Source organism: Microtus oregoni, unplaced genomic scaffold, assembly GCF_018167655.1.
Source record: "Microtus oregoni isolate MIOR12 unplaced genomic scaffold, Mior012 000015F_ref0000493, whole genome shotgun sequence".
Taxonomy (NCBI): Eukaryota; Metazoa; Chordata; class Mammalia; order Rodentia; family Cricetidae; genus Microtus; species Microtus oregoni.
The window spans coordinates 25,683,574-25,697,769 of NW_024543074.1; the positions used below are offsets into that span (position 1 = coordinate 25,683,574).

The following is a 14,196-nucleotide window of genomic DNA, read 5'->3' on the forward strand; positions in this document are numbered from 1 at the left end:
TCCTCAGCCGTCAGAACTCACACCTCAACTCTGCCGCTCCTTCACTGTTTCCTAGCCTGTTTCCTAACATGGATAGTAAGACATACACAGCCTTACTTCAATGGCTTTTTGTGTGGGCTAAAAAATTTTTAAAGGGCTTAGGCCAAGGCTAAGCAAGCAGGCCTCAGTAAACACAAACTATTATGATTACTAAAAATTTGCATGTATTATTGGTAACCAAGAGATCCACCCTAAAAGACTTTGAAAAAGAAAAAAAAAGTTCCAGGAGTTGTAGCCCATGCCTTTAATCCCAGCACTCAGGAGGCAGAGGCAGGTGACTCTCTGGAGTTAGTCTACACAGGAAATTCCAGGTGAACCAGAGCTACATAGCAAGATCCTGTCTCAAGTAACTAAATAAAAATAAAATTTTAAAAAATGGCATCCGGGCGGTGGTGGCGCACGCCTTTAATCCCAGCACTCGGGAGGCAGAGGCAGGCGGATCTCTGTGAGTTCGAGACCAGCCTGGTCTACAAGAGCTAGTTCCAGGATAGGCTCCAAAAACCACAGAGAAACCCTGTCTCGAAAAAACCAAAAAAAAAATGGCAAACAGGGGCTGGAGAGATGGCTCAGTGGTGTGCCTGCTCTTCCAAAGGTCCTGAGTTCAATTCCCAGCAACCACATGGTGGCTCACACCATCTGTAATGAGGCCTGGTGCCCTCTTCTGGCCTGCAGACATACATGCAAACAGAATATTGTATACATAATAAATATTTTTTTTAAAAATGGCAGACAGTCAGGCAGTGGTGGCTCACACCTTTAATCCCAGCACTTGGGAGGCAGAGGCAGATGGATCTCATAAGTTTGAGGCCAACCCAGTCTACAGAGAGAGTTTCAGGACAGCCAGAACTGTTACAAAGAGAAATCCTGTCTCAACAAAACAAAACAAAAAGACAGACAAAAAAAATTTTTATTACATTTTTGTGGTGGTGGAGGTGGTGATGGTGGTGGTGGTGGTGAGCATGCGTGTGCCACCATGTGAATGCAGAGGTTGGAGGATGGCCTATGGGAATTAGTTCTATCCTATCAGCCTGCGAGCACTAGGGATCAAACTCAGGTCTTCAGACTTGGTGGGAAGTACCTTTATCAGCAGAACCATCCCACCTATGCTCCTATGGGACTAGTATTCCTATCCATGCTGAGCCCCGAGTATCCCAAGAACTTACAGAAAACAGCATGTTCTTCTTGTCCTGGTTCACGGCTCTGGGGTCTGGGATGACATCTGTGTGCTTGGTCACAGACACGGATTCCCCTGGTTATGGGATGAGACATGAGAAGCCACACCTGGAGACACGCCCATCACCTAGACCCACCCCCACTCTCTCTAAGCCCTTGGGCCTCACCTGTCAGGATGGACTGGTCCACGCGAAGTGTGGTGGACTTGATCTCAATGAGGCGGAGGTCAGCAGGTACCTTGTCTCCCACTACACAGGGAGATTGGCCTGGGTGAGAGTGGGTCTGGGGTCCTCACCCCAGCAAAGCCAGAAAGACTCCCAGAGGCACAGCTAAGACCAGAGGCAGGGTCCCGAGCCATTATCCTTCAGGCAGATCCCAGCCACTCTGGCCACCATCTCTCAATATGTCCAACAGGGTTTGGGGAGGTTCTAACAGTCACTCCTCCATAGTGCAAGACAGAAGCAAAGAAAGAAACAAGGCTCCCTGCTGTCACATAGTGACAGGAGAAGGACCTGGACATACCCACCTGCCACTTCCACGATGTCCCCAGGGACGATGTCCCGGGCTCGGATCCTCTGCACACCCTTGCGGTCAGAGCGGATCACCTTCCCCATCTCAGGCTCATACTCCTTCAAGGCCTCAATGGCACTCTCTGCATTGCGTTCCTGCAGAACATAAGTGGGCAGGGAGTCTCCCTCTGCTGCCCCAGGAGGCCTCCCCTTGAGAGTAAAACCTTTGGGCCTAGGAGGGACCTGAAAGCAGAAAGCACACCTAGCGGGCGGGAGACTCCGGGGACCAGCCCACTTCCAACACCTCCCACCTGCCACACGCCCACAATCGCATTGGCCACGAGGATCAGCATGATGACTAGGGGTTCCACAAAGGCCGTTGTGGTCTCTTCACCCTCCTCGAACCAAGCCAGGACCTGCAGGGACAGAACTGATCAGCCTGGCTGTGCTGGGACCCCCAAGATGAGCTCCTTGCCTTTTATACCCTGAATACTGTCTGCTCCCCTGGGGAATCCTGGGCTTACAGAGAGGGCCTTGGTGGAGGAAGGATGCCCACCTTACAGATGTGTGGTCATAGCTCTCATCGCACCTAAACCAGCCTCCAAGGAGACAAAGGCAGCTGGAGACCTCTCTCTGCCTTCCCTGCTTTGCACTGTGGTCCTCCAGGAGGAACAGAAGTTCTCCGGCCAGCCCAGACATTCCGAGCAGAAACAGCTAACAAGCCTTCCTTGTTATGGTGAGTTCCCATGTTGAGGGTCCGCCAGTCAGGGGACACATTCCCACTGCAGAGTCTAACCAAGCCTGAGTCTAATGGGACTCAGGTCAAGTCCTTTGTCTACCTCTTGTCCCAACTGGGGACTCACCAGCTCCCTCCTAAATCCTTAGTGCTCCCATCCATTATTTGAAGGGTCAAGGTATCCCTTCGGCTTTGCCATTTTAGACATCTGCACGGATGGGTCTTTTCGTTTGTTTGTTTTCTTTTCTTTTGTAAGACTTCAAGTTTTTACAAGGACAGTGACCAGGAGAGCCAACCACCACTGGACAGGAAAAGCCAGTCCCAGCCAGTACCATGGGGTTTTCTACACGCTGAGTCACCAAGATAAGTCTCCTCCCCAGGAACAGAAACCATACCTGCCTGCCTTGCGTCTGCTTTGTGTCTGCTCCTCAGACATGGAAGACAGTCATTGCCTCCCTCCCACTTTCCGCCCTGAGCCCAGGACCTGTGGTCCAGAAGGGGTCCAGACAACAAGAAGGAGGAAGGTACAAAGAAAGCGAAGGCAAGACAGAAGCTAGTCTGTTTGAGGCCCCAAAGGAGGGATCAATGGCTTCAACTGAAGGGAATTTGGCCCCTAAACAGACACCTAGCAATGTCTGAAGACATATTCGATTGTTACTGGGAGATGCTGCTGGCACCTGACAGGGAAGCGAAGGATGTTCAACACATCAGATCCCGCCCCATCCAGAACCATCTGGTTCACATGTCAAGAGTGCTGATCCCGGCTAGGGCAGGGAGAGGCCAGGCAGGTTAGGGGTTTGGAAAGCCCCCTGAACCAGGGCATAAATGGGTTAGAGGAATTCAGGTGGTTCCGTGTGCGACAGCTGAAGACTGAGGAATGTCCCTGACTGGGAGGCATCAGCCAAGGACTCTGAGCACGGGCAAGACCTGGCTCACAGGGTGGCGGGGAGGGCTTACTTACAAAGGAGACCAAGGCTGCCAGCAGCAGGATGCGCACCAAGAGGTCCTCAAACTGCTCCAGCACCAGTTCCCACAGGGACTTTCCTGGAACAGGAGAGTGTGTGAGGCCCAGGTCCCTGGTCACCCCCCTCCTCTACCCCACCACCGTTACCCCCTCCACTCAGAACTCGGGACTTTTAGGAACCCTCTCCCTATTGATCAGAGGGAAAGTCCAAAGTCCCAAAGGGTTCATCTGAGCATTCAACCAGGTATCTGTCTGGGATGGGGTATTGCAGCCTGAAGGTGTCTGGCACAGGGGATATTACAGCCTGCAGCCTCCCCCAACCCAGGATGGCTTACCTTCCTCAGTAGGGAGCTCTGCGGGATGTAGGCAGCCATGGGAACAGGAAGAGACAGGAGAAAACTGGTTACTAGTAGGTCCTTCTGGAGTCTGGAAGCCCCCCCTGTAGTGTGCACTGGGTCCACCGTGGTGTCCCAGGTGACCTCCCAGCGCTGAGGTCACAGACTCAATCTTCAAGCTCAACAGCTACTCTTTACCCCACCCCACGCTGTTAAGGAATCTAGTGTGACCTGGTTCACCTTAATGAGACCGGAGGGGAAGGGGAGCTTCCATACCTGCCTCCTTTTTCACAGAAGTGAAATTGAGGCCGCTGCCAGCCCTGGCCAGAGCCTCCCCAGGAAAAGGCCAGCTGGGAGTCCCACCCCACCAGCCTCCTTGGATACCCCAAGCATTTCTAGACATTAAGCATATGTTCAGGTTCTTCTTGGGGTCCCTCTTGGAACCTCACTCCAGACACATACAAGGAAGATGGCCCTCATGTGTCCAGTCCCATACAACACTGTGAAGAACACTTTCTCTATCCACCAGTAGCACCTGCCTCAGTTTACCTGCCAAACTTCTTTAAAAAGTTCATTTTTATTTTATTTTCCTTTTTTTATGTGTAAGAATGTTTTGCCTACACTTATGTATGTGTACCATATCCATACCTGGTGCCCAGGGAGGCCAGAAGAGGGCATCAGATCCCTTGGAACTATAGTTACAGACAGTTGTGTGCTGGGAACTGAACCCGGCTCCTCTGCAAGAGCAGACAGTGCTTTTACCTGCCGAACCATCTTTCCAGCCCTCCTGCCAAACTTCTTTACCACCTTCAATTCTTGAATTAATTTCACACCAGCTGTAAAATTACTGGCTGGCTGCCCTGGGTAGCCAGGATCTTTAAGTTTCCCAGCAACCTCTGAGAGAAGCATGTGGCATGCCCGGCCAGTTCCGCATCCGTAAGGACTGTGGATTGGTGAAGAAGCAGCTGCCACAAAGTTCCACAACTGATCAGTGTCTGTGAGAAGCTAAACCCCAGAGCTGGGGCTCTGGTAGGCTCCCCTCTTTGGCACAGCCCTTCCCCTGCAGAAGATGAATGAAGGCCCCACATGGCCGGTCTTTCTGAACTCCGCCTCCTTCTGTCCTCAAAGGTAGCTGGAAAGCCAGCAGCCTCGCACCCAGAACCCATTCACAGTACAGATTCGGAACCTCTCCCCCTCCGCTTCCATCCCTGACCATGGCCCAGTTCCTCACATCTGTCCACCTGTTCTTAGTCCACAGCTATTTTTTTCCTGTGGGAACTCTTTCCCCAGACCGTGTGCTGGGAAGGTTTAGGGTCTGCACCTGTCAGCTGCACCACGGACAGCAGTAAGCAGTCGCTGGCCCTCAGGGCTCCAAGAGGGAAACATAAACCTAAAAATACATTTCTAGCATTTTCTCTAAAGTCCTATTTTAGGCAATGGCTGACATTTTCCACGGAAAATGTAATCTCCAGTGTCCTGCATTGAGATTAAAATCAAACAGACTTTCCCTTCTGATCTATTTAACTGAAGCGAACAGGAAAGGTGGGGGGAGGTCCGGGCCCCGTTTCTGGGCCAGTTCTCCAATGGAGCAGAGTCCCTTAGAGGTCATATTAGCTATGCCCCTGCCTCAAACAAAGCGGTGCCCAGCCCACAGCCCATATAAGTGCTCTACCCAGGAGTCTCTCACCTTGCTCATGGCCAAGAGAAGGGCTGTCAGCCTCACCTGACTCCCTCATGCTGTTTCTCTGCTCTTGGCTCTGAGGCAAGCGTCCCCACCCGCACCCAGGCTCCATGGCCCCTGGTGATACAGGATTAGGCCTGGGCTAGCATACACGTCACAGGCACACATACCAGTTCTAGCCTTCAGGCTGCAGCCTTGCCTGCCCTAGGGTGTCTTTCTAGTTCCCCTTTTCTACTCATCTATCTGGATCTCCCCCTCTGGCTCCCTGACCCACAGTAACCCACTCCTTAAACGCCACCACATTTCCCCAGATACTGCTGCTTCTCCCAGCTTGAGGCCACACTGTAATGGTGCGTTTCTCAGCCCATGAGAGTTTCCAAATAAAGGATGTGTGTTAGCTCCCAGTTGGCAGGCTAGGTTTTTGGTGCAAGGCTCCCTGGAAGGTCACTGTCCCACAGACTGCTCTGTGACAACGGACGGAGTTCCGGTCCCATCTGGTATAGCAGTCACTAGCGAGATGTGGACACTGAGCCCTGGGAAAGTGGTTCGTGTACCTGAGGATGACATTTGTAATTCTATTGACCTCGTTCACTTAAGCATAAGCAGCCACATGCGGCATCTAGCTGTTTGCCACCACGGACGGCAAGGGCAGGGATAGAGACCCTCCACTATAGCGCTGCTAACCCGTGCGGACAGGAGCTGCTCTGCTGCCCTGTGTGTGCATGCTGTTCTCCGGGATTCTCGCTCTGCTTGAGGAGACACAATCAGTATTCCCATTTCACAGCACCTGAGCCAGATACGCTGAGTTACAACATCATGACCACACAACAGGGAAGAACCAGGGTCTGCACCCAGACCCTCTGATCCTCGACCTCTGCTCTGGGCCTCCTGTGCTAATCCCTAGATAGCTCTGCCTTCCTTCCCCTGGCCCCTTAACTTCCCAGTCAAGGCCACCTGAAAGATCTTGGGGTCCTGCACATTCACCTGTATGCCCATTCCTTTGTAGTGAGCCCAGATCCACCTGCCCAGATTACCAGTCCCAGAGGATCTGCTGTGCTCACAGGTGGGGCTTTGGGGACCACTACATCCTGCCCATTCAAGTCTGGTATGCTTCAAATGCTGATTCTACTAAAATCCTAAAGGACCTGATTCTCTCTTTCACCTGAGCAACTCACAGGGCCACAGAGGAAGGCCAGGTCTGGAAGAGCCCCTAGTGAGGGGAAAGATAAGACGCAGACTGTCCTACCTGTCCCCAGATGATTCTAAGGACTGGGTTGGTGCCAGGCCTATCTTGATACAGACATCCCATTTGCTAAGTGCCTGCCTCCTGTCCACTACAGTGTTGACAGCTACACAGGGCAAAGGCAGCAACCTGGTAGGATCCTATCCCCATTGGCCTGGCCCAGGCATGGCACCCCCTGAGTCTCAGAGACTCAGAACATAAATCTGGTCCTGAGGGTCTGAGTTTACATCCTGCTCTAATTCTTGCTATGCCAGGGCCACTGGGGGGCCCAGGGGCCATGTCTGTTTTCCCCATCTGCTGTGGTGATAGGGATGCCCCTTGGTGCTGACTGAAGGCCTAGTGATTGGCAGAAAGCTTCTGAGAGGGACAGCACAGTCTCCAGGCATCAGCACCACGACAGAGATGGACCATTAGCTCCACAACAGGACTTGGTCAATGCAGCATCTCCAGCACCCGGAACAGCGCCTGGCCCAGGGCGTGGAGCCCTACCTCTGCCCAAGAGCGGCAAAGCCCAGAAAAAGTCAGCCTCTGAGGTTTTCCCTGATCTTCCCAGCTTGCCCTTCCAGAGTTACCCCCTATCTTATGTGCAGGAATCTCTACAGTCAAGCATGAAGGCCACCACCTTCTATGTTCCCCCATATACCCTCCTCATCACCTCATCAAGACTCCAAGAAGCCAGGGGGGCCTCTCATCCCAATCTTGTCACTTCACCACGCTTTGACCAGGAATTAGTCCCGGGCCTCACCCCACCAGACGGGAGCATCAAAGGAGGGCAGCCATCCCTGGAATCACACTGTGCATAAGCCCCCCACCCCTAGGGTCACTGTTTATGCAGTTGCCCATACCCTGAAGCTACGGAGTGGAGGGTACAGAGCCAAGCACACCGCTGGGCTGCCCCACCCCCACCTTGGGCTCCATGCACCACCTGCTCCTCTAATTTCCCCCTCCAACTCCTTCCTTCTCTCAACATTGAAAACTGGAATTTCGGCTTCTAAATGTCAGCTCCAGCTGGGAGAGGCGGGCACTCACCAAGGTCTTCCTCTAAGGCAAATTTACAGAGCAATTAAATTGTCACTTGGAGAGTCAGGGAGAGGCTCTGGCTAGGCAGGGCCCGCCCAGCCCACCTGGCTCTGCCCTGTCTCCAGGGTCCACCTAGAGTGGCTAGCCTGGCCGGGCTCCGAAGGGGACCACTCAGGGGACCAGGGAGAAGTGGCTTCCATGCTGCAGAGGGACGCACCAGCCTACCCAGGATGGGGAAAGGCTTGTCAACACCTGTGTGTCTTGCCACAGGGTACACTGAGATCCAGTTGGGGCAGGACTGACACTGTTGCTGGGCAGACCTCAGTAAGGACCAGGAAATGTGACAACCGAGGCAAAGCCCCGAATGGCAACAGGTAACCCAGCACCCAGCTGAGGCAGTTTCAGATCCCGAGGGGCAATTAGGAAATGGGGTGGGGGTCCTGTTCCTACCATGCTGAAGACACGGCAAGCCAAAAGGGGCAAGTGTGCCAGAGGCCATACCTGCCCTGTCCTCATGGTTTCTGGGGCTCATGCATATGGGGTTTCCCTGTTTAGTGCCAACTGGGGCCTGGGCTGAAGGCAGGAAACAAGGTGCAAGCCCAGGCACTGTTGAGTCCTCCTGGGATTTTGCCTGACCCAGCATCCTTGGCTTTCCACGGTTCTCCAGGATGGATGTTTGTGTCCAGATGAGCCTAACACAGTCTAGCCTCTGGGCTTGGTCTATGCTGTTTAGGGATCTACAGATATCAGACGGCTTCTGAGTAACCAAAGGCGCCGAACCTAACTTGAAAACAGAAAAAAATGCAAGGAAAGCTATAAGAGGAACCTTCCCATCAGACGAGCCCTGGTCAGATGTGGGCTTTGAGACCACTGCCTCGGCAGTGGAAGTGGGCAGGTTGGCTGCTTCAGCCCCACGGAAAAGGGCTCAAGCATAGCCCCTACACATGCAAACACTCCTGTTTTGCTCACCAGTTCTACTAGGAGCTTCTTCTGAAACGCCACTCACAGTGGTGACGTAATGTGGGGATGGGGGGCTCCTAGTAAGGCTGTGTGGGATGCTGAGGGCCACGAACCACGCAGCCACGGGAAGTGGGGTGAGGAAACTGCAGCCTGTCATGATGAAACCCTGTGAGGCCAGGAGGCTGCTCAGGAGATGTATCCAAGAGCTCTAGCCAAGAGGACCGCCACATTCAGGCTATTTCTCCTGTAAAGACAGCCCTGGGCCCTAGGCCTCCACACACACCCGGTGTGTATCCAGGAAGGAGACTGGGAATGGAGTGGGGAGACTTTACTGTATACTTTTTGTACTCTTTGAAGATACATTGTATAACTTTTTATTTAAAAAATAGATTTAGAATTAGGGGTGGAGTTCAGTGGTTAGAAAGCTAGCTTGGCCTGTGGAAGGCCCTGGGTCAATCCCCAGCACAATTAAAACAAAAACAAAGCATCGCTCAAGTTCAACATGGCGGCACAGGCCTATAATCCCAGCCCGCAGGAGGCTGCAGCAGAAAGACCACAAGTTCCAGGGCTACCGGGGCTGGTGGTGTTTTCATGTCTGTTGGACCTCCTGGCTGATCTGTTCAGTAGCTGTGTGAGGTTTCTACCCAGACCTGAGGTTTTCTATCAGGGAAGGGAGGGGGGAGTAGGGAGGGTGAGATTCTCCAGCGCCCACCATGTCTCCACCCCAGGCAGAATTTGCAAACTTTGAGGAGTTAAGCAAATGACTTCCTTGTGGTTTCCAGCGCTAGCTAACGACTTTGCAGGTGCATAGCTGACTAGGGTAAGGGGAACACTAGTCCCTGGGGTGTCCCCTTTGCCTGAAAACCCTGCCCGTCCTATCAAACAGCCCCACCTCCTGGTTACAGGGCAGGATGACTCTATGTAAGTGACCTCACTGAGCATGCACAAGCAACCCTGACCTGGGTCCTACTGTGCCCTCATAATGCAGAAGCCGAGGCAGAGTACCCAAGTGGCCTGCTTAGGACAGAACAGAGCTCGGGTGCTCAGCCCTATCTGCTCTGCTCCACAGGCCAAGCAGAGACTGGATAACACCCAAGCTCCCCCCCGCAGGCAGAGAGCAGGAGGCAGGGAGAGACAGCTGGTTCCCCTCTGCTCACCTGACAACTTCCAGAGCCCTGGACAGCTTCCTGAGGAGCAAACCAGTGATGGGAGGAACCCGGAGGACCGAGGAATGAAGCAGGAATGGCTGCTACCCAGACAACCCCAACACCTAGCAGAGGCACCAGCACCAGGCGACAGAACGTGGGTCTGTCTGATAGAGTCAGGAAAAGCTGAGGCCTGGAGAGGCCCCACGACCAACTCCACCACTGACTGTGACCTTGGCGAGTCACTTGAGCTTCTAGGGTCTCATTCACCTCCTCAGTGAAACGGGGCGACCAGGTTCTTAGTTCAGCATCGTTTAGGAGTAGAAATGAGTTAATTGAGGAAAAGAGCTGAGCACGGGGCCTGGCATGAAGCAGTTGCTCAATGAAATAGAGCTTTTATTAACACCATCAAAACAGACATCTGAAACACCCCCGCCAACTTTTCTACCATGCCCTATGTACCATGTCAAGCCAACATCCTTTCCCACCATCAGACTCAGACACCCTGAGACTCCATCGCAGGACAAAACTGCCTGGTGGAAGGGGGCTGGGGCGTCCTCACTTCCAGCTATCTCCTCTGCTGGACCGACGAAGGCGTGAGCCAGAAAAGACAGCGAACTAGGCCAGAGCCCTCAAGGGACAAAGTCTGTGTGACCTGGGACAGAACTAAAGGCTGAGTCTCCAACTTCATATGAGACCAAAATTCCTAAGCTGGGGACCACAGTCGCATCAAACAGACTGTAGACCCCAGAGATTCCTTCCACTCCTCCACGTCAGGGGAAGACCCTGCTTCCCTGCCTTCCTTCAGCAAAGGACACCCTCAATGCCAAGTCATTAATGGGGGATATTAAATAATATTTATCTCCTAGTTCCTCCCACAGCTCAACTAAATATAGCAACTAATTTTTTTGAAAAAGAATTTCTGCTCCAGAAAGATAATATTTACATAAGAGGTGGTTTTCATAAACCAATACAAACCCCAAAGCACCCTTTCTGACAGCTCTTCCTAATTTCCCAGCCTTCCCTGAGCAGAGGGACACCCAGGCCAGGCCATGGTTCCCTCAAGTGTTTCTCTCTCTCTCTCTCTCTCTCTCTCTCTCTCTCTCTCTCTCTCTCTCCTCTCTCTCCTCTCATAGGTGGTGTGTATCTAACCAGGAGTAACAGGTCCTGCAGGGAACCACTATATGTCGACCCCCAGAGGCTCCTAGCAATGTGTAGGCAACATCTGGATGCAGTCTACTGGCACTGGCAAGACTTTTGGCAGGAAGGAGAACCTCATGCTCCCTTGAGAGAGGTGAGGAAGCCATACCTCTCACAGTAAACTGCAAGGGTGCATGGGCTCCCTCCATGCCCAGAGATGGGCAGGTACCACTCCAGACCACCAGCTGGGGAAAAGACTCCTCTGGGAGCTCCTCCAGACCTCCACTTGTCCCTCCAGGAAGGCAGGTCTTTGCCCCAGCAGTTCAAACCCACATCAACCCCCGCCAGTCACATCCGCTTGGGGTTGCAGAAAGAGGAAGACCTGGGGCTGGGAGTAAGAGCACCAGAGCTGACAGCTGACAAGATGCACCTTCTCGGGCGTTTTACTAAACCTTCCGGGGAGACATGGGAGCCAGCTGAAAGGCTGGGCCTTGGAGACCCAGGCTAGGGTGTCTTAAGAGTCTGCACCTGCAGAGTGCCAAAGGATCGCACAGCAGCGCGGGCGCGGGCTTTCAACGAGGCCTTCAGATAGGATAGGCTAAGGCTTGCAGGGGTGCATAATGACGGGGAGTGGGGGGCCGGATCCTCTGCTCCCCACGAAGGAGGCCGTGAGGCCCCGCCAGGTGCCCCACTAGCATCTGCGGAGGTTTACGGAGCCCCAGCTTCCTGCCGAGAGCAAGGATGGGGGGGGGCAATCGCTCCCCACCGCGGGGGGTAGAGACTCGCGCTCACCGTTGGGGCCGTAGCGCTCCCGCGCGTCGGTCACCTGCTCCGGGCTCAAGCCACCCTCGGCTGACACCGAGAAGCGGCGCAGCACGTCGGCAGCCGGGAGCAGGTGCGCCTCCTCCATGCTGCCCGCCCAGCCGTCCGCGACGTCCAGGCCACCTTTCCTCGGGGCTACTGAGCGGGGTGCTGAGGGCTTGAGCCGGGGCGGACACCTCGCGAGGCCATAACCGCGCTGGGACCTTCCCCGACGGCAGTGACTGAGGCGGCCCGGCCCGCGCCAGGATGCTGCGCCCCAGGCTCCGTCCCCTGGGCGGGGCGGCGCGGGACCCGCCCCCGCACCCACACCCCTTCCGGCTGTCCCCCGCCGCCGCCGCCCCGCCCCACCCCTCCGGGCTGCGGGGACGGAATCCCCGCCAGTCCTACCGAACCCGGCACTGAGACTGCGGGAGCCTCGAACCCGGTCTGCAGAGTTGGGGTGCGTGCAGCTGCCACGTCGCCGCCTCTCTATGCCCTAGGGGCGGAGCGGGGCTGTGCAAACTGCAGCTGTCTGCAGGGTGGCCTCCCTTCCCAGCTCCACCTCAGCGCAGCGACCCTGGGTCTGGCGGGAAGCAGACGCTGTGCACTCCTGGGTCTCCTGCAGAGGAAGCCACCAGATGCTTTCCTCGGGTGCTGAATGTGTGCGCTTTATTCTTTCCCAAAGGTCCTGCGATGAGCGCTCATTGCTCATGCACCCGCATCTCTAAGACCCTAAGAGTGGTCCAGTGGAGAAGAAAGGTAAAGAGCACCAGGATGTTACCTGCCACTCAAGCATTCCCTCGCCGCCGGTAAATGGGGGATCCAGAGAGATTCTCCCCGGATCAGGAGCGAGGCAGAGGGGTTCCCTGCTTAGGATGCCCAGCAGGAGTGACCTTGGCTGAGGGAGGGACAGAGACAGAGGAAATCTCCCTGTCAGCACTGCCAGGGAGTGCCAACCGGGTGCAGGCCCAGGGAGGTTGGGGAAGGCAGAGACCACTCACCTTCCAAGACAGGGAGCCAAGAGAACAGGGTGACCTCATCACTGCCCTTCTGCTCTTGCACTCAGTGCTGTCTCTGGATCACCAAGGCTGCCAGGATGGTGCTACTTGGCACCTAAGCCCTAAGGCACCCATGCAGCCTGAAGCCTCTGACCTGCCTGAACTGGGCACCCAGAGCCAAGATTTCTCATCTTCTACTTCTAACCCTCTATGCCTTCAGGATATTGAATGGTGAGGACAGGGACAGGTTGAGCCTTTTAGTGGCTTTTGAAGGGTTGTCCAGACCTTGTGACATCAGCTGGGTCTCAGCTGGCATAGAGATGAAGGAATGCTGTTTTTATGGCTGTATCTCCTTCCAACTGACATTTTATTTGTTTACTTTGGATTTTTTTGAGACAGGGTCTGCGATGTAGTACAGGCTGTCTTCAAATTCTTGGCAATCCTCCTGCCTCAGCTTCCAGAATGCTAGGATTACAAGTATGTGCTACTTGTAATAGGAGCCTGAGCTACTATTCTGACATTTTATGTTTCAGCTCCAGCATCCCTAGGTATCTTCCTCTATCACTTCTCCTCTGACCAGAACAGTACACAGACAGTCTCTCCATTTGTAAGTTGCTAGGAAACTTGTTTGGACTTTGCTGCAGACAGAGCCAGCCAGGGATAGTTCCCCACTAGAAACCTTGCCCCTGAGACACGGAGCTGTAGGCGTTCAAGCAGCAGACGTCCCTAATTCCTCCCAAGCACACACCTCCTCTGCCAGCCTCACGGACATTAACCCCAAGTCCCTCCCACTGCCCCCATCCACAGCTGTGAGTTGATGTTTGCTAGAAGGCAGGGCCTGGAGGCCTGGTTGTTTGCTCTGGCAGCCCTACCCCTTGCTCCAGGCCACTCCACCCTGTCTTCAAACCACATGGGCTGAGCAAAACTGTGGTTCCTACCTCCCAGGTGAATACACCTGTCAGGGTGCTCCACCTGCTCAGCTGTCCTCATCAGGACTTCTGAGCACGTCTTCAAAGTTCCCTTAAGTCCCACCGAGCCATTACATAGTCCAGCTCTCTGTCTGCTGCTTCTGTGTTTCCAATCTAGAGTGACATACATGGTCACTAGCAGGCTGTCCAAAGGGCAGTCCTGTTCTCCCCACTTCCGGGCAGCTGTCATGGCCTCACAGCTCCAGGCCTAGCTAGCCCCAGAGTTTTCTAACTCTCCCACAGGGCAGCTAGTGGCAATTTGCCAGCAGGCTGGCTGCCTCACGTGAGAGGCCAGGACAGTCAGGCGGAGGCAGGTGTTCCCGGGGAGGGTTTGGACAAATGAAGAGGGTGTTGCAAGCAGTCACAAGCTGTTGGAATTAAACGTGAGAAACATCAGCCGTGTGTCGCGGGTAGAGATCCAGTTCCAGCACAGCTGCATCATGGGAGCAGATCCTGAAGGCTTTAAGCAATGAGAGATAGGATC

At 54.2% G+C, this 14,196-nt stretch overlaps 1 protein-coding gene across 1 annotated transcript in view; it reads right to left on the minus strand.

Annotated features, from left to right (window-relative positions):
• Positions 1–12,019, minus strand: part of Atp2a3 (ATPase sarcoplasmic/endoplasmic reticulum Ca2+ transporting 3) — a 31,586-nt gene extending 19,567 nt beyond the window's left edge. Inside the window, exons 1-7 of the mRNA XM_041664372.1 lie at positions 11,738–12,019; positions 3,757–3,774; positions 3,419–3,501; positions 2,033–2,137; positions 1,739–1,877; positions 1,380–1,460; positions 1,203–1,288 (exon numbers count right to left, since the gene is read on the minus strand). Of these exons, the coding sequence (XP_041520306.1) occupies positions 1,203–1,288; positions 1,380–1,460; positions 1,739–1,877; positions 2,033–2,137; positions 3,419–3,501; positions 3,757–3,774; positions 11,738–11,855 (630 nt within the window). The 5' untranslated portion in view covers positions 11,856–12,019. The remainder of the gene's footprint in view (positions 1–1,202; positions 1,289–1,379; positions 1,461–1,738; positions 1,878–2,032; positions 2,138–3,418; positions 3,502–3,756; positions 3,775–11,737) is intronic.
• Positions 12,020–14,196: the final 2,177 nt, after the last annotated feature.